Consider the following 17,936-nt stretch of genomic DNA (forward strand, 5'->3'; position numbering starts at 1 on the left):
CCGTGGTTAACCCCAAGCGCGCGCTCTCGGTCTAGTCTTGGCTCCACCCCCTTCCTCAGCCCCACCTCCTCCTGGCTCCGCCCCTCCAGCAACCAGCGTCCGGGCCCGGCCCAAACAGCCAAGTTAGTCGGGTTGAAGTTGCAGCAGTGCCGGGACACAGAGGCGTCCGGTAGTAGCCGGTGGCAGAGCCATGGCGGGCGAGGAAGAGCGCGGGGAGGGGGACCCAGTATCAGTGGTAACCGTGAGAGTGCAGTACCTGGAAGACACCGACCCTTTCGCATGTGCCAACTTCCCGGAACCACGCCGGGCCCCCACCTGCAGCCTGGACGGGGCTCTGCCCCTGAGTGCGCAGATCCCTGCGCTGCACCGCCTCCTGGGGGCGCCTCTCAAGGTGAGGGGGGCTGCGGAGAAATTTGCGTCCAGAGGTTGAGGTGGGCGGTAGGCAGTGCTTCTAGGATAGAGACTGTAGCGGATGCTCGCCTCCGGAAAAGTCTCCGGCCGGGGTCCCACGGTCTAAGCTACTCTGCCTACAGGGGGAGACTCTCAAATTGAGACATTGTAGAAGGAAAATGAATTTGTGATCTGCTCCACCCAGGCTTCCCTTGAAAGTAAGGCCCTCCTGGAGAGGTGCTTGAGGTCCCCTCGCTGCCTGTTTGTCAGGGTTGCTGCAGAGGGCAGAGGTTCAGTAGCTTTTTGGGTTGTAGCGGATCGGGAAGTGGAGTTGGGGAGGGACCGGTTTTCACCTGCTTCAGGTAAATCGGGGGCGGGGCCACGAGAGGGGCGGACCTAGGGAGGACCTGGAGAGGAGGCCAGGGTTTAGAACCTAGAGGCTGGGGTGGGTCCTTGGAATACAGTCTCTCCCGGGCTAGTGGAGGTTGGGAGTGCCCGCCAGGATAAGAGGAGTCCCTTGGAAGCAGCCAAGCCCTAGCTTTGCGGAGCACGCACGGGTGGAAAAGCCCTTTGAGTCACCGCCCCCACGGCACGGTCTCTTAGGGCCGCCGCTGGTAGCCTACGCCTGGAAGGGAGAAGGCGGGCCAGGCTAATTTTAAACTGCTGGCCTGCCCTAGTTTGCCGGCGTTCCTAGGCTGACTTTGCACAGTTAGAGAGGCTCATTTCCAGATGGCCAGCGGGACCACCCCTCCCTCCAGCTCGCCTCCTCCAACCCCCCGCAGGCATCCCTTTCCGGCTTGCTTTTTCCGGGCCTGGACTCCTGGAGGCATACAGACTACCACCCCCAGGGTTCCCGACCTGTGGGTTAGCTGGGAGCTGTGAGGAATAAGGGAGGGAGTCGGGGTGTCTCAACTGGGCGCGGAGTTGCGCAAACATGGCCCCTAGGCCCGGGGTCTCCCCTGGAATGTGCCCTGAGCTCCAGGCCCCCAGACTGCATTCCTTGCGTTGCAGCCAGTCCCGCCTCCAAGTGCAGGCAGGAGGGGTCGGGTAAACTTGGGGAGTGGCGGTTATCCAGGCAGGGCACCAGCTTTAAGACCACTGCTGGAAGGATGCAACATGCGCCCACCTCCAGAGTCTTTTCACAGGGGGCTGGAGAAAGCATGTCCAGTCTGATGTCCCCTGACATTCAGTCTGACTACAGAGAAAAGGGTGCTGAACTGGAAATGTTCAGACAGGTTGAGGAGAAAGACATGTTGAACTGAGACCACTTAGCCTCTAAACTAATAAAGTCCTTGGCCAGAAATAAGGCAGACGCTAGAGCCAAAGCATTTATATGCAAGGCCCTGGGTGTGATCCCACATACCACAAATACATATATGCATAAGGCTAGAAAGATGGCAATAATTCTCTCATTCCCTCACTCTAGGAATCCCCTTCACACTTGGGAGCAGGCCTGGGTTATTTAAAAATGAGGTTCGGAGTCTCCTGCTTCATTTAGAAAACTTATTACATGTTTTTAGCATGTAAACAAGGCTCCTGGGTCCAGTGTGTACATTTGGGTATATAGAAGTATGAGTGGATATAAGCTGTCTTGTTCTCTGCTCCTTAGCTGAGGGCACAGCTGACTTTCATGAAAGATGTGTTTCCTACCCCAGCTCCGGACCTCTTGGTGTGACCACCTTCAGGATCTCCTACCTGCTGCACGGAGATCTGCCCCTTCCCCCACCTCGAGGCTTTGGGAAAGGCATAAGGTTACACTGTTTAGAGCCAGAACTCCCTGGAGTTGACAGCTTTGCCAGGAATGGTCAGATGCACTGTGATGTGCTTGTCCCAAATATAAACTGTGACCACAGACTCAAAATAGAAGGCTGGAGGAAGAGGGACTGAGAATCGGGCAGGGGCAGGGACCTCAGAGAACTGAGGGAGGAGGAGAACAGGGCTCCCAGCAGGAAATGTCAACAGCTGGTTCCTCTCCAGAGCCTATAAGTGGGCGTCCCAGAAGCACAGTATACCTTGCTTATCTTCTAGAAGGAAGAGATGGGCTGGAAAGCCAGGTATCCCTGTTGTAGGCTATAGGGCAAAAATAGGGTGACAAGTTCTCTCTGTCCACTGCTCCATTCTGTGTGTAGTTGTCTGGAAGAAGGTAGATTACAATCAAGAGACCTCTCCCTTCTCATTCTGGGTACTGGTGTCTGTCACCCTAGCAGACCCTGCAGCCTCCCTGGGGTCCTACCCCTCACCCTACTGGACTCCAGTTCCTCCAAGGCACACTATTTAAGCTACTCAGAGCTTGCCAGTCTGAGAAACTTTGCTCATTTCCTCCATGTCTAGGAGGAAGCTCCTGGCCACAGCCTCTGACTCATCTTCTGTCCTGGTTGGGGGTGGGGGAGCCTGGCAATACCATAGGCCAGGCCTAGTGTCCCTAGGGGAACTCCCAGAGTCTTCCTCCCATTTAAGCTTGAACTCTTTCAGCCTAAGGACTTGCCCTGCCCGGAGGAGAATTGACCCTTTGATGTCTTAAACCCTAATTCTAATCTACAAGTCCTATCTTTCCTTCTGGAAAGAGCCTTAAAAGCTTTTCCTGAGAGCTAAGCCCTGCTTCGTCTGGTATGTCACTGACATTGCCTTAGGCTCTGGTGGGGGGGGGTGTCTAGAATGCTTCTTGGACCTTGCGGCAAAGGCTGCGGAGCCTTCCTGACAGCAAGGATTGCCCTTCAGTGTTCGGTCGTTACCACTGGTTTCCTCAGCTGGCTGTGACTAAAAGAGAGCAAAGGTGGACAGAGGCTCTGCACCAGCCTCAGTTTGACCCCCATAGCTATTGTGGCAAGAGAGCCCCAAGTGTGAATTTGACCTGCAGGGATAGATGCCAACTGAAGGGGTCCCCAAAGATTGTTTTGTTCAGGATCAAACCCAGGGCCTTCTGCAGGTGAGGTAGGCACTATACAACTGAACTTCACCCCCACCCACCCTATTCCTCCACCTAGGAATTTTTTCTTCCAGGAAGTGTGGTTTCACACAGTGTCTTCAAATTCTCACTCTTCTTGCCTTAGGTTCTTGAATGCAAGTGTTATAGGCTTGTGCTGGCCATGCCCAACCCCCGAAGGATTAAGAAGCCTATGTGACTGTGGTAGGGGAGGGAGCACTTATCTGGTGATAAACTGAGCTCTTTAGTCCTCTGCTACGGGAGTAGGGCGTGAGTTGCAGTTTCCTAGTCTTCCTGTAGTCTGCATGTTCTGCTGGTCCTTCTAAACTAAAGAAGTTGAGGGTTGCAAGGTCTGGTAAGAGACGACCCTACAGCCTAGATCCTGAAAGTGGTAACAGGCAAAAATAGACAGTTTGCCTAATGTCTGTGTGTGCTTATTTCTGTTCTTTCACTAGAGCTGAGAAGACCAGTTTTGGATATTTGCAAAATCCAAGAAGTTTAGGAGCAATATTGTGGGCCTCCGCCCTCCATCCACTTCTCTGTCAAGGTTTTTCTGGAACATTTCCAGGACCCATCCACTTAAGATATGGGTCCGTTAACCCTGGTTCCATTATGGGCTGTGTTTGCCTGTGACAGTTCACAATATTTCTTTTTGTTTTGTTTTGTTTTTGAGACAGGATCTCTCTGTAGTGGCCTGGACCTGGCAGAGATCCACCTGCTCCACTCTCTCAGCCCCTGGTGCTGGGATTAAAGGCTCTATTATTTTGTTCTTTTGAGATTGGGTTTCATTATATAGCACTGGCTGCCTTAGAACTCAATATGAATGTCATACATCATGCTGGCTACAATGTGTGAAGATCCTCCTGCCTCTGCCTCCTGGGTGCTAAGATTATAGGTGTACAGCACTGTGCCTGACTATCTCTGAGCATTGGTTTCCTAGCTTGCTAAAATGGAGAATCAAACTAAACAGGCAGCCTAAAGTGAGGCATGGTTAAGTCAGGAAGGCTGCCATGGGTTTGAAGCTAGTCTGGACTCTAGTAGAGGCCCTGTCCAGAATGGAAGAGGAGAGGGAAAGAAGTAAGAGAGATAAGAGGAGGGAAAAAAAGAAAACCAGGTATTGTAAGCCAGGCTATAATACCAAACCAATACTGGGAAGTGGAGGCCGAAAGATCAGGAGTCAGTCTCAGCTATATTACAAGTTCTAGGCCAACCTGGGCTACAGGATACCTTATCTTTTTGTCTTTTTTGCCTTTAAAAGGTAATCTGTTTATCTAGCACTGAGGAGGTGCATAACAAAGGCATGTTTCTTTGCCTAAGGTACATCCTTGTCAGCTCATCCAGGAAGTCAAAGTGTCACCAGAGCCTCAGATAACAGAAAGCTTGCTATTCAGAGCAAAGGGTCCTGTATTCAGTGGTCCAGTTATTTCCTAAAACAAGAGTCCTTCGGCATGAATTCCACCCTACCCTCCATCTTCATTGTTCCCTGTCCTGTCTGTTATTTCTTACATGAATACATTGTCATCAAAAACAGTAGGGGGCTAGTGATTTGGCTCAGGGAAAAGGTACCAAGCCTGTACTGATATGGTAAATGAGGTCCAGTCCTCTGCCTCCATGAACATCTTGGCACACACATAACCATACTCATATACACAGAAGTAAGTAAATAATTTTTCAAATAGGGAGTAGACACCATGGTCTGCTCAGCTTGATCTGCATATGAAGTCATATATTAAGTGGAGGATTTGGTCAAATGCATTACATATATACATGTTTAAAATTCTCAAGAATATTATATTAACCCCACCCCCAAAAAAACCTATGTCAGTCCAGAGTGGTAGCTTATACCTGTAATCCTAGAGAACAGAAAGGCAGGAGAATGGATTCATCCTCAACTATAGTGAGTTTGAGGCTACCCTGAACTACATGAAATCTTGTCTCTAAATAAATAAGTAAATAAATAAATGTACAGCAAAATAACTAATAATATACAACAAATAATAATAATAGAGAATAAGTAAAAAGTAAGGATATGGCTCAGTGGTTTAGTACTTACCTAGCATGAAAAGGTCTGTGGGTTTGATTTCCAGCTCTATAAAAAACAAATTCATTCATTTATTAAAAACAAACATAAGAAGCTTACCTTTAATCCCAACACAGAGGCAGGAGGATCTCTGTGAGTTCAAGACCAGCCTAGTCTACAAAGTGAGTTCCAGGATAGCCAGGGCTACATAGCCTATCTCCAGAATTCAAATCAAACAAACAATAAAAACAAAGACCGAGGCTTGAGAAATTACCCTGTGGTTAAAAGCCTTTAGTATTCTTGCAAAGGTCCAAGGTACTCGTGGGTTTGGGCTGCCAGAAAATCCTGAGCTGGGAGACTAAGGAGATAACATGGCTGGAGGCCAATGTGAGGGAAGCTTGGGAAGAATGAGGGAGGGACTATCCAGAAGATGGAGGTCAGAAGTGAGGAAGACAGAAGCCAGGGTGGAGGATGGAGGCCCATACATTGTGCTGGCCTAAAGCAGTGTCATCAAAGATCAGGGTTTACTAGTTACTCAAACCTGGCCCAGTCCCAGGGTGTGAGAAAAGAGTCCCAGAGGTTTGCCTCTCAGAACGGCGATCCCAGGGGTGTGAAGGATAAGCACCATCTTGCTGACAGGAAGTCTGCCCTTCTTGCTGTTGGCCTCTGATCCTCCCACTTCTACTCAAGACAACTGAGAGCAGAGACAGACCTGGAGACACCAGGCTGAATGATTGTTAGATCTCTTCCTAAAACTGGCAGGATTGGATGGGTGAAATAGTTGGGGAGGTCACATCTACATCCATGACAAAAGCTTAATCCTATTTAGCCGAGGAGGCTGGAGTGCTGGTCATGTGTCCTTTGGGACTGTACCCCTTGTCCCAAATCCCATCCTGGAGGGAGAGGACCATTGTCTGCTTACTTAGGGTGGAACAGGGTATATGAGGATAGTAAGGTGGGCCTAGCATCTCTGGATGTGCTACTTTGGCCTTTGCTCAGCCATTTCTGGCCACAGATCTTGGTGTGCAAGTGGTTGTTGGGTACTTAACAGCAGTTTGGTACATCCTTAGAATTCACAGACGTCGTGAATCCATACTTACTAGTGAGTTTTTTCTGAGTCAGAGCTGATTTGTCGGTGTTTCCTGCAGACCTAAAACCAGTCTCTGGTTCATGAGTGTTCCAATAAATGAGCTAGTCTGTGTGTGGTTTGGAGGCAATGCCTGGGGAAGGTATGTTTAAGGTCCCCAGACCCTCCAGTCCAAGCAATACTGGGGCCATGTAGCTGGGCTTGCATAGGGTGGGTCTGGGGAAGACGGCCCTCGGTTGAGCTCTGGCCCTGATGAGATACCCAGCCCTGGGAACTTGCAGTCTCCTCTCAGACCTGTTCCCAGGAGATGACTCTGCTCCCTGGAAGGAGAGAGAGGCCAGGCGCGCCCAAGGCGCCCAAGGGAGGGCAGGCAGCCAGGCAGGAAGTTGGACAGAGAACAGGCTGGAGTGTTTGTCCTGTGTCCCATGTCCCAGGCAAGGGGCAGGGTGGGGGTGGGGATCATCCAAGAGCCCCAAAGGCTAAACTGCCAGGAAGGAGCCAGGTCAGGCAAAGAGCAACGGGTGCTAGCCAGCCGGAGGCAGGGGTAGGGAGCTTGGTCCCTCCAGGGACCAAGAATAGCTGAAAGCCCTTGGGTGGGGTTCAGAGCAGGGCAGAGCTGACCAAATCTCAGGAAAAATGTTGGTGACTTGCCCAGTGAGATAGCCACCAGAAGACCCCCTTCTCCAGAGGTAGCGGGATTGTCATTAGCTCTGCCTATCAGCACTGTGCTAATGGGGAGCGTGAGGGAGAGGCGCAGGGTTGCCCCCAGAGTATTGGGAGTTAGACTTCTCTATAAACAGTTTCTCTTTTTTTAGATTTTAATTTTTATTTTGAATGGTTATGGATGTTTTTGCCTTCATGTATGTCTGTGAACTACCAGTGTGCCTGTGGAAGCCAGAAGGAGGTATCAGATCCCCAGGAACTGGAGTTACAGATGGTTATAAGCTGTCATGGGAGTGCTGGGAACTGAACCCAGGTCCTTTGCTGGAGCAGCAAGTGCTCTTAATCCCTGAATCATCTCTCTAGCACCTATAATCATTTTTTAAAGGGCCAACTGGTAAGCCATGATTGAAGGAGGGACCATGAAAAATGAGCATATGATGGAGCAGGTGCCTTCCTATCTGAGTCTGACAGCTTCAGCCTTAATCTGAAGTTCACCTGGAATAGTTGTAACTGTAGCTCACTTGGGGAAAGGACAGAAAGCCTTTGAGCAGTAGAGGGACTGGGGAGTCTGTGGACTAGTGTCATAAACTCCCAGCTGGTTTGCACCTCCTTGAACACTTAACACTTTCTCTCTGAACTTGAATGCTTTTGTGGCTGAAGCTTATCACCCCACAAGGTTGTGAACTTCCTTGAAGGCAGCAACTTCCTGCTATCCTCCTTCATGTCCCTTCCTCATTTATGTTTGTTAACGTAAAATAAAAAGCAAAAGCCAAACAAACAAAAAAGCCAAAAATCCAGGGCTGTAGTTCAATTTTAGCATGTGGGAAGTCCTAGGCTTGATTCCCAGCAGCACAAAAACAAAACAAACAGCAACAGTCTGACTGCAGCTAATCTGTCTTCCTTTGTTTCTAGCTGGAGGACTGTGCTCTGCAGGTGTCTCCGTCAGGATACTACCTGGACCCAGAGCTGTCCCTAGAAGAACAGCGGGAGATGCTGGAAGGTTTCTATGAAGAGATCAGGTCAGAGCTGAAAGGGTGAGGGAGGTTAGGGAGCCCTTCCTGCTTCAGAGGCCCTCAACCTTGTCCCCCCCAGGGTCCAGCTCAGGTATCAGCAGTGATAGTCTGTAGCCTGGGTTGTAGGTAAATACAGGAGATGATGCTGGGAGATCCCCACTATTACCTGGAAATAGGGGCACTCTCACATACTGTTACTTGTGTTTATACATACTCTCCTGTTTGGCTAACACTTGGACCCTGGAATAACAGTTGGGAGGGAAGGAGTGGGCCAGGGTTCACATGTGAACGTCTTTGCTTTGAGGGTGGGATCCTGAGGAATCATCTGGGAACCACTAACATGGCTGCTTGATTTTAGCAAGGGGCGGAAGCCCACATTGATCCTGCGGACCCAGCTCTCTGTGAGGGTCAATGCTATCTTGGGTAAGTGTGTGGCATCTTTGGTGTCCAGCAACCCTAGCTGTCTTGTTCCCTGCTTTTCCTATGTAGCCTAGTTGGCCTAGCTTCTTTCAGGCCTGTGCTGGACTATGGATTGAGTGGACTGGAGATCTGATGTGTCCTCCTCTCTCCCTTTCCTGACATTTCCTTCTGGGGTCAAGACGGATGCCACAGTTGGACTGACGAATCGGTGATAGAGGAGGGGACCAGAGTCAGAAAGTAGAAGGGAGGTTTGAGAATACTAGAGTCGTCTTTGGCAGGAGGTTGTGGTTGTGTATTAGTGGAAGAAGACACTGCCTGTGTTCCCTTGAGTTGTTCACGACCACTTACCCCTTACAGAAAAGTTGTATGGCTCCAGTGGCCCTGAGCTCCGCCGATCTCTCTTCTCATTAAAGCAGATATTCCAGGTAAGATCTAGAGCTGGGCCGAGGGTTGGTGTCCAGCCCAAGCCAAGCCCCCTTAAACTTCCCCGTTGTGCCTCCAGGAAGACAAGGACCTGGTGCCCGAATTCGTACACTCCGAGGGGCTGAGTTGCCTGATCCGTGTGGGCGCTGCTGCTGACCACAACTACCAGAGTTACATCCTTCGAGGTCAGCTCCACACTGGACCTTGGTTCCCATACCCACCCCCAACTCCACTAACCTCTTCCCATTCCTGTCTCTAGCCCTGGGCCAGCTGATGCTCTTTGTGGATGGGATGCTGGGGGTGGTGGCCCATAGTGAGACTGTGCAGTGGCTGTACACACTGTGTGCTAGCCTGGTAAGTGACTCTACACAAACATATGTACTCTTTCCCTAGTGTTTCCTTCTGAGCCTCAGTTTCCCCTTCTACAAAGTGGGAAGGGTTGGAGGAAGCCTGAGGCCCCTTGAAAACTAAATGGCACTTTCAAGCCTAAGCCCAGAACCTGGGCCTTTCTACCTAGACCCTTCTCTTTGGGTTTAGTCCCTGGAACCCTTCCCCTTCCTCCAGGAACTAACAGTGTGGTCCAAGCCCCTCTCATGTGAATTGCCTTTTCCCCCAGTCCCGCTTGGTGATAAAGACAGCCCTGAAGCTGCTGCTGGTGTTTGTGGAGTATTCTGAGAACAATGCACCGCTATTCATCCAGGCAGTCAACTCTGTAGCCAGCACCACCGGTCAGAGCCTATCCTTTCCTTTCTCCGCCACTCAGCTCTCTCCTGCTGCTCCCACCCCCATGATTACCTCCCTTCCCATGTGGCAGGTACTCTTCCCTGGGCCAACTTGGTGTCCATCCTGGAAGAGAAGAATGGAGCTGATCCAGAGCTACTGGTGTACACTGTCACTCTTATTAACAAGGTATGAAACTGGGGCCAGGTGCTACCTGTGGACCCTTGGACCATGGTCCCCACACGTCATCCTCAGCCTTGACTTCCTGTGCCCACCTTCCAGACCCTGGCAGCACTCCCAGACCAGGACTCCTTCTATGATGTGACGGATGCACTGGAGCAGCAGGGCATGGAAGCCCTGGTTCAGCGCCTCTTGGGCACTGCTGGCACTGATGTTGACCTGCGGACACAGCTAATGCTCTATGAGGTAGGTCGGGAGGGGGTGCAGTTCCCCGTACCTATGGCATTATCAGGCCTCAGCGGCTTGCCCACATCTTGGCCACCTCCACTAGAGTGCCCTTCGGTTCGAGGATGGAGATATGGAAGAGGCTGCAACTGCTGCAGCTGCTGGTGGCCGACGAGAGCGACGGAAGCCATCCTCGGAGGAGGGCAAGAGGAGCCGAAGGTCACTGGAAGGTGGAGGCTGTCCTGTGCGTACCCCGGAACCAGGGTAAGCACATGCCTGGGAATATATGAAGGGTGAACCTGCCAGGCACGGCCTGCCCTGGCTGTTAACAGGCCTTGCCTCCAGCTCCACAGGCCCTGCCTCACCATCGGGCTCCGCCTCCTTCACTGGCCCCACCTCGCTGGCAAGTCCAGGCGTCAGCCCCACTGACCCAGCCTCTGGCCTCCGCACCTCGGTGAACCTCTTTCCTACCATTTCCGTGGGACCATCAGTGGACAGTTCCTGTGAGAGAAGCGTTTACAAGTAAGTAGGGAAATAGAGCCCCACCCCCAGGTCCTGTCTCCAGCTGTCCCTCCACTTTGCGCCCCTCCATGGGCTCAGCCTCCTCTGCCCAAACGCGTGCTTTCTTTCTCTTTCTTTTCAGACTTCACCAAACTGCTCCCGTTTGGTAAGTGACTGCTGGAGGGTGAGGATTGCCTCTGCCTGGACTCCTCCTTCTGTGACTCCCTTTATTTACCTCCACCTCACCTGGCCTGGCCTCCTGTCGAGTCTCCCTCTTCACTTTCTGTCTCCTTTCCTGCTTTGTCTTTGTTATCACTGCCCCCTGCCCAGCTTCCTGTCTGGTTCCCCCACTGCCGGTCCCCCATGTCCTGCCTCCCAGCTCTCTTCCTACCACTGTGGATGGGAAGGAACTGTGACACCACTGCCAGCTCTGTACGGGGGCGACTAGTGGGCCTTGGAATGGAGCTGGCACCATAGTTACCATGTCTTCCTCTCATCCCCCTACTCAGCGCCCCTGAGAGCCCACCTGTCCCCCAGTCCCTTACTGGGCAGGCCAGGCTAGAGTAAGTACAGAGGCCAGTCTGCCAGGTCTGCCTGTGCTCAGGGCTTCAGCATTGCTTGCCCAGCAGGAGTTCATATAACCCTACTAGAAGAATTCTCAGAGAGCCCTTCTTCCAGGTTTATGCCTCCTTATTAACCCAAAGACTGAAGCACTGGGGGCAGTTCACTGGGACCATAGTGGTTCCTGTGCTGCAACAGTGATGCCTGCGTAGCTTAGACCAGAGACGTGGGTGTGGACGAATAGCTTGCAGTGAGTTTTGAGAGGTGTGGGAAGTGGGGGAGCCTAAGACTGGAGGAAGGGCAGGGACTGAACCAACGGGCCGGAGGGACTAGCAACCCAGGAGACACACACCTTGGAAGCCCAGCACTTGGTGGTAGAGTTAGGAGGATCAGAAGTTCAAGGTCATCTTCAGCTACATAGTGACTTTTGGGCTACTCTGGCCTACATGAGACTCCACCTCAAAACAGGGGAAATGAGAGGAATGAAGAAAAGGAACAGGAGAAAAGAAAGAGAAGGCAGCAATAGATTGCATTCATTATTTCAGCACAAACTGAGTGCACTGTTTAACAGGCCCCTTTCTCAACCATAACTCTCAAAAGCAGACAGACATGCAAGAGAAAGGCTGTTGTGCCTATTGGGACAACTGTCCCCTTCCCTTACTCCCCGGGTCTTATCTAGAATCAACAAGGCTGCAAGGTAGATGTCAAGTGGAACTTCTATCCTTTGGCCAAGAATGCTAAATTGGTTGCAACTCCCCAGATGTGGAGGACTGAATAGGGCTGGGCCTTGGTGGGGTGGGCAGAGATATGTCTAATGCATGGACTATTCCCTGTGCCTGTGTGTGCTTGCAACTGAGGGCAGTGCCCAGTAGCTCAGCAAGCATGTTTACCACCCTGGGCTGGACTTGGGTCAGATACTGTCACTGACAAGTCCCTCTCCTCAGAGCCCGGTTCCTGGAGAATGTGGCAGCAGCAGAAACAGAGAAGCAGGCTGCTCTGGCCCAGGGCCGGGCAGAGACCCTGGCTGGAGTCACGGTGGATGAGACCGATGGAGCGTCATCATCAGGTGGGTAGTTGCTCAGGCGGAGTCCAATCATACCCTAGGGGCTGGAGAGATGGCTCGATCAGCACTTAAGAGAGCTTGTTCTTGCAGAAGACCTGTATTTCATTGATTCCCAGCATTCACATGGTAGTTCACAACAATCTATATATAAAACTCTACTTTTGCCAGGCGGTGGTGGCGCACGCCTTTAATCCCAGCACTCGGGAGGCAGAGGCAGGAGGATCTCTGTGAGTTTGAGACTTGGTCTACAGAGCTAGTTCCAGGACAGCCTCCAAAGCCAGAGAAACCCTGTCTGGGGAAAAAAAAAAAAAACCTCTACTTCTGGGGAATTCTGTGCTGCCTTCTTAATAGTTTTTTGAAAGATTTGCTTATTTTATGTGTATTACTGTTTTGCCTGCATGTATGTCTGTGTGAGGGTGTTACAGCTGTGAGCTGCCATGTGGGTGCTGGGAATTGAACATAGGTCCTCTGAAAAATTGGCCATTGCTCTTAACCACTGAGCCATCACTCCAGCCCTTAATAATTTTTAAAATTACCTATAATTTTATCATTTTCTCCTTCCTTTTCTTCTCCTGTACCCCTTACCTTGCTTTTTCAAATTCATAGCCTCTTTTTTAAAATTGATGTTATCATTACCTCCACCTCCACAGGTACCAAGCATGCACTTGTTGCACATACAGGCAAAGTACTCATACACATAATTTTTTTGTTCTTGTTTGTTTGTTTGTTTTCAAGACAGGGTTTCTCTGTGAAACAGTCCTGGCTGTCCTGGCACTCACTTGAACTCACAGAGATCCACCTGCCTCTACCCTCCTGAGTATTGGGATTAAAGGAATGTGCCACCACTGCCTGACTTGTTTTGTTGTTTTTTTTAAAGGATTTATTTTTATGTCTATTGACACTTTTGTCTGCATATGTGTCTGGGCAAGGGTGCCAGGCAGTTGTGAGCTACCATGTGGGTGCTGGAAATTGAAATTGAACCCTTGTCCTCTGGAAGAGCCGCCAGCACTCTTTTTGTTTGTTTGTTTGTTTTGGTGTTTTAAGACAGGGTTTCTCTGTATTGCTTTGGAGGTTATCCTGGAACTCGCTCTGTAGACCAGGCTGGCCTCGAACTCACAGAGATCTGCCTGCCTCTGCCTCCTGAGTGCTGGGATTAAAGGTGTGTCCCACCACTGCCCGGCCAGCCAGCACTCTTAACCACTGAGCCATCTCTCCAATCCCAGCTTTTGTTTTAAAGACAGGCTGTTATGGAAGTTGCTCTGTAGACCAGGCTGGCCTCTGCCTCTCAAGTATGGGGATTAAAAGGCATGTGCCACCACCACTGCAAAAATGTTTTTAGGGGAAAAAAAATGTATATATATCCAAACCTTTTTTATTTGTATGTGACTGTGTGTGCCTTACGTTTATGAGTATCCATGGAGGTCAAAAGAGGACATCAGAGCCTGAAACTGGAGTTAAGAGTGATTGGTTGTAAGCCACCCAGCTCTTAAGTGCTGGGAACTGAACTCAGGGTCTTAACTGCTGAGCCATCCAACTCTCCAGCATTCCCCACACCCCCACCACCATGTTGCTTTTTTGCCCTTAGAGGGCACTTAACTGACAGTTACTTACCTTTTGCTAGGCACCAGGGAACTGTGGGACTCCCCAGAGCCAGCCTCTACACCTAGAACACCTCAGAGCCCGGTTTCCCGAATCCTGCTCCGGACCCAGCTGAGTCTTGAGCCAGAGCCCAAGGAGTCATTGTCACCACCAAGTCCCAAGGCTGAGCCTGTCCATGAGCTTCCTGCCCGTGTACACAAGCTCTGCATTGGGGACTTGGACTTCTCAGATCTGGGGGAGGATGAAGACCAGGACACATTAAATGTGGCATCTGTGGAGTCTGAGAAAACCTTCCCACTCATATCACATCCACCATCCTCAATCTCTGGGGGTCCCCCACCTCCACCGCCACCTCCTCCACCCATCTTAGGATCCTGTCCCCCACCTCCACCGCCACCTCCCCCACCCATCTTAGGATCCTGTCCCCCACCTCCACCCCTGGCTGCCCCGTTTCCCCACTCAGCACTTGATGGCCCAAGCCTCCCCACCAAAAGGAAGACGGTCAAACTTTTCTGGCGGGAACTAAAGCTGGCTGGGGGCCCTGGGTACTCTAGAAGCCACTTTGGACCTTGCCCTACCTTATGGGCCTCTCTAGAACCTGTCTCAGTAGACACAGCCCGACTGGAACACCTATTTGAGTCCCGGGCCAAGGATGTACTACCCACCAAGGTAAATCAACTTGACAGGCAGAATTGGGAGTTCAGGGGAGCTGAGTTTTTGGAGCTAGTTCCTTATTTCTCACATGAGGAAATACAGAGAAAGGAGATTTGTCTGAGGCTCTCTAGGAATCAGAGCCCTCGTTAGAAATACCAATTTATTCCCAGGCCTTAAATCTCTCTTATCTCCACAGTTGAAGTCCTCGAGGACTTCAAAGTGCCTTTTTCCTTTTTTGCCCTCCAAGACAGGGTTTCTCTGCGTAACAGCCCTGGCTGTCCTGGAAGTGGCTTCTTTGTAGACCAAGCTGGCCTTGAACTCACAGATTCGCCTGCCTCTGCTTCCCAAGTGCTGGATTAAAGGCTTAGAGTGTCCTATGAAGGAACTGCCCCACTAATTCCTTCCCCTTCTCAAATTGTCATTGTCCCAACCTCGCAGAAAGCTGGTGAGGGCCGCCGGACAATGACCATAGTGCTGGACCCCAAGCGCAGCAATGCCATCAACATTGGCCTAACTACTCTGCCACCTGTGCATGTCATCAAGGCTGCCCTGCTCAACTTTGATGAGTTTGCTGTCAGCAAGGATGGCATTGAGGTAAGACTACTCTGAGGGGAAGGGAAAGTGAAATGCTAGGTCTTTGCTTTATTCAGCAGGAATTTCCAGTCTTTCTGGTGGTGGCCATTGGTGGGCCATTTCTGTGGAGCATTCTCCCAAATCTGGGGCTCCCCTAGAAGGCCTAGGGAGGTAGGAGATAATGTCTTAGGCCTCAGGACAATACTGAAGGCCTCTATGGTGCATCTTCAGAAACTGCTGACTATGATGCCCACTGAGGAAGAGCGGCAGAAGATCGAGGAAGCCCAGCTGGCAAGCCCTGACGTACCCCTGGGCCCAGCTGAGAATTTCCTGATGACTCTTGCTTCTATTGGAGGCCTGGCTGCACGCCTGCAACTCTGGGCTTTCAAGCTGGACTATGACAGCATGGAGCGGGTACCTGGGTCATGGAGTGGGACAGGTGGTAGGAACAGGGGAGTAATGACTATGTAGTCTGAAGGCTCCTTGTCCCTCACATCAGGAAATTGCAGAGCCACTATTTGATCTGAAAGTGGGCATGGAACAGCTGGTTCACAATGCCACCTTCCGTTGCATCCTGGCTACCCTTTTGGCTGTTGGCAACTTCCTCAATGGCTCTAAGGTAATTGAAAGCACTTGGGGACGGGGGTCCAGGCTCTGGAACTACCTAGGACCTGACTGAGACAGGGTCCTTTCAGAGCAGTGGCTTTGAGCTGAGCTACCTGGAGAAAGTGTCAGAAGTGAAGGACACGGTGCGCCGGCAGTCGCTGCTGTATCATCTCTGTTCCCTGGTGCTCCAGACCCGGCCTGACTCCTCTGACCTTTACTCAGAAATCCCTGCCCTCACCCGCTGTGCCAAGGTTAGTACCAGGCAGAGGCTCCACTAAGCCTGAGTGAGGTACAGTGGGGCACTGCTTCTTAGGGTGAATCCTTCTCCTACTTGGGCTGCTGTGCCAGAACTTGCTGAGGCTGTAGAAATGGGTGCTGTATCCTCTGCAAATGGACTCTAATAGCTTGACCACACCCATTCAATTCTTTTGGTCTGTTTAGTTGCCACTTACTCCAAGAAGCCTTTTCTGTTCTTGTTTGGACTGGTCTGTCTCTTGTATTAAACTGTACATTTTTTTGTTTTGTTTTTATTTTTTGGTGATGCAGGGGCCTAAATTCAGGGTCTTGCAATGAAAGAAAACATTGTACCACTGAGCTATATCCCTTGCCTGCTTTTTACTTTCTGAGACAGGATCTACGTTGCCCAGGTGAAACTTGAGCAAACACTGCAGCCCAAACTGCCCAGTCTGGACCCAGGGGCACAGCTGAGACCTGGCCTCTTCAAAAGCTCACAGGCCGGGCTTGTGCTCACCTGAACGCAGACCTCAAGCAGTGACATACATATAGGACAGCTGTGTATCCTCTTGCTTTTGAGGTGGACTTTGAGCAGCTGACTGAGAACCTGGGGCAACTGGAGTGCCGGAGCCAGGCAGCTGAGGACAGCCTTCGGAGCTTAGCAAAGCATGAGCTAGCCTCAGCTCTGCGTGCCCGCCTTACCCACTTCCTGGCCCAGTGTACCCGCCGGGTAGCCATGCTAAGGGTAGTGCACCGCCGAGTCTGCAACAGGTAGGGCCATGACTGGAGAGAGAGAGGACTGCCACCACCATCCTTTTAAACAGCAGGTAGGGCTCACTATCCAAATCTCCCACTACAACCTACCTAGGTTCCACGCCTTCCTGCTCTACCTGGGCTACACTGCACAGGCAGCCCGGGAAGTTCGCATCATGCAGTTCTGTCACACGCTGAGAGAGTTTGCACTCGAGTATCGGACTTGTCGGGAACGAGTACTGCAGCAGCAGCAGAAGAGGGCTACGTATCGTGAGCGCAATAAGACCCGGGGTCGCATGATCACTGAGGTAAATGCCCTTCCTTCCAGGTCTTGCCTGTCACCCCATGGTTCCTTCTCCTTGCTCCTAACCACTCTTCTCTACCTGTTTAGACAGAAAAGTTCTCAGGTGTGGCTGGGGAGGCCCCCAGTAGCCTGTCTGTCCCAGTGGCTGTGGGCAGTGGGCCAGGACGGGGTGATGCTGACAGTCATGCCACTATGAAGAGTTTGCTTACCAGCAGGCCAGAAGATACCGTGCACAGCCGACGTAGCAGAGGTAGGACTTGTAGCTGCTGCTAAGGGAATGTGTTCTAATCTACCTTAGCCTGATTTCCCTCTCTGGTCTTAGGCATGGTGCAGAGCAGTTCCCCTGCCACACACACAGCAGTGGGGCCCTCCACTGTATCCCCTGAGGAGACTTCAGGTTCCAGTTTACCCAGTGATACATCAGATGAGATAATGGATCTGCTGGTGCAGTCAGTTACCAAAAGCAGTCCTAGAGCCTTAGCTGCTCGGGAAAGGAAGCGCTCTCGTGGCAACCGCAAGTCCTGTGAGTATACCCTTACAAGCCCACTGATTTCCTCTCTATCGCCCTGACATCCCAACCTGTAACCCTGCTCTGTCACTGCAGTGAGACGGACATTGAAGAGTGGGCTTGGAGATGACCTGGTGCAGGCACTGGGACTAAGCAAAGCTCCTGGCCTGGAGGTGTGAGGGTGCTGCCACCAGGAAATCTATCTGGATACAGCTATAGCACAAGAGACTGAGCACAAAGAGGGCCTGGAGCAGAAATCTAGTTTAGAAGTCTGCACCCGGGAACCAGCATTGTGAGCAGTATTAGTGTGTGTGTGTGTGTGTGTGTATGTGTGTGTGTGTGTGTGTAGTGTGTAGTGTGTAGTGTGTACATACACATGTATTTTGCATGTGTGAGTTCCCTATTCGGAACAAAATAAAGTTTACCTAGCTAATCCAAGAGCCTTTTTCCTCTTTCAAGGTCTCTGCCTAGCTGAGCCAAGAAAGAAGTATCATAGGACTAATTCTTTCTACTTTG

The 17,936-nt window shown here is 51.1% G+C and overlaps 1 protein-coding gene across 2 annotated transcripts; it reads left to right on the forward strand.

Annotated features, from left to right (window-relative positions):
* The first annotated feature begins 80 nt into the window (after positions 1–80).
* On the forward strand, positions 81–17,853 carry Fhod1 (formin homology 2 domain containing 1). Of its 2 annotated transcripts, XM_021230760.2 has the most exons (24): positions 81–391; positions 7,996–8,102; positions 8,455–8,519; positions 8,874–8,941; positions 9,019–9,124; positions 9,199–9,293; positions 9,556–9,667; positions 9,754–9,848; positions 9,942–10,085; positions 10,171–10,328; positions 10,410–10,586; positions 10,708–10,731; positions 11,075–11,128; positions 12,071–12,192; positions 13,811–14,457; positions 14,881–15,036; positions 15,247–15,429; positions 15,515–15,634; positions 15,711–15,872; positions 16,436–16,626; positions 16,724–16,916; positions 17,000–17,162; positions 17,235–17,435; positions 17,517–17,853. In XM_021230760.2, exons 1-24 carry the CDS (start codon positions 191–193, stop codon positions 17,597–17,599), a joined length of 3,627 nt encoding a protein of 1,208 aa, XP_021086419.1. In that variant the 5' UTR covers positions 81–190; the 3' UTR covers positions 17,600–17,853. The 2 variants fall into 2 exon arrangements, with proteins under 2 accessions (XP_021086419.1, XP_005076335.1); XM_005076278.4 differs by lacking the exons at positions 10,708–10,731; positions 11,075–11,128 and having other exon boundaries at positions 83–391.
* The last annotated feature ends 83 nt before the right edge of the window (positions 17,854–17,936 follow it).

This window comes from Mesocricetus auratus, unplaced genomic scaffold (genome assembly GCF_017639785.1).
Source record: "Mesocricetus auratus isolate SY011 unplaced genomic scaffold, BCM_Maur_2.0 Super-Scaffold_100062, whole genome shotgun sequence".
NCBI classification, from domain to species: domain Eukaryota; kingdom Metazoa; phylum Chordata; class Mammalia; order Rodentia; family Cricetidae; genus Mesocricetus; species Mesocricetus auratus.

What these genes read in the sequence shown, in the direction of transcription:
- Fhod1 (XM_021230760.2), top strand. Translation starts at nt 191, where the DNA reads ATGGCGGGCGAGGAAGAGCGCGGGGAGGGGGACCCAGTATCAGTGGTA. An exon ending in CATTAAAGCAGATATTCCAG is followed by an intron (nt 8,942 to 9,018) that starts GTAAGATCTAGA and finishes TTGTGCCTCCAG; the next exon opens with GAAGACAAGGACCTGGTGCC. An exon ending in CTGTCACTCTTATTAACAAG is followed by an intron (nt 9,849 to 9,941) that starts GTATGAAACTGG and finishes CCCACCTTCCAG; the next exon opens with ACCCTGGCAGCACTCCCAGA.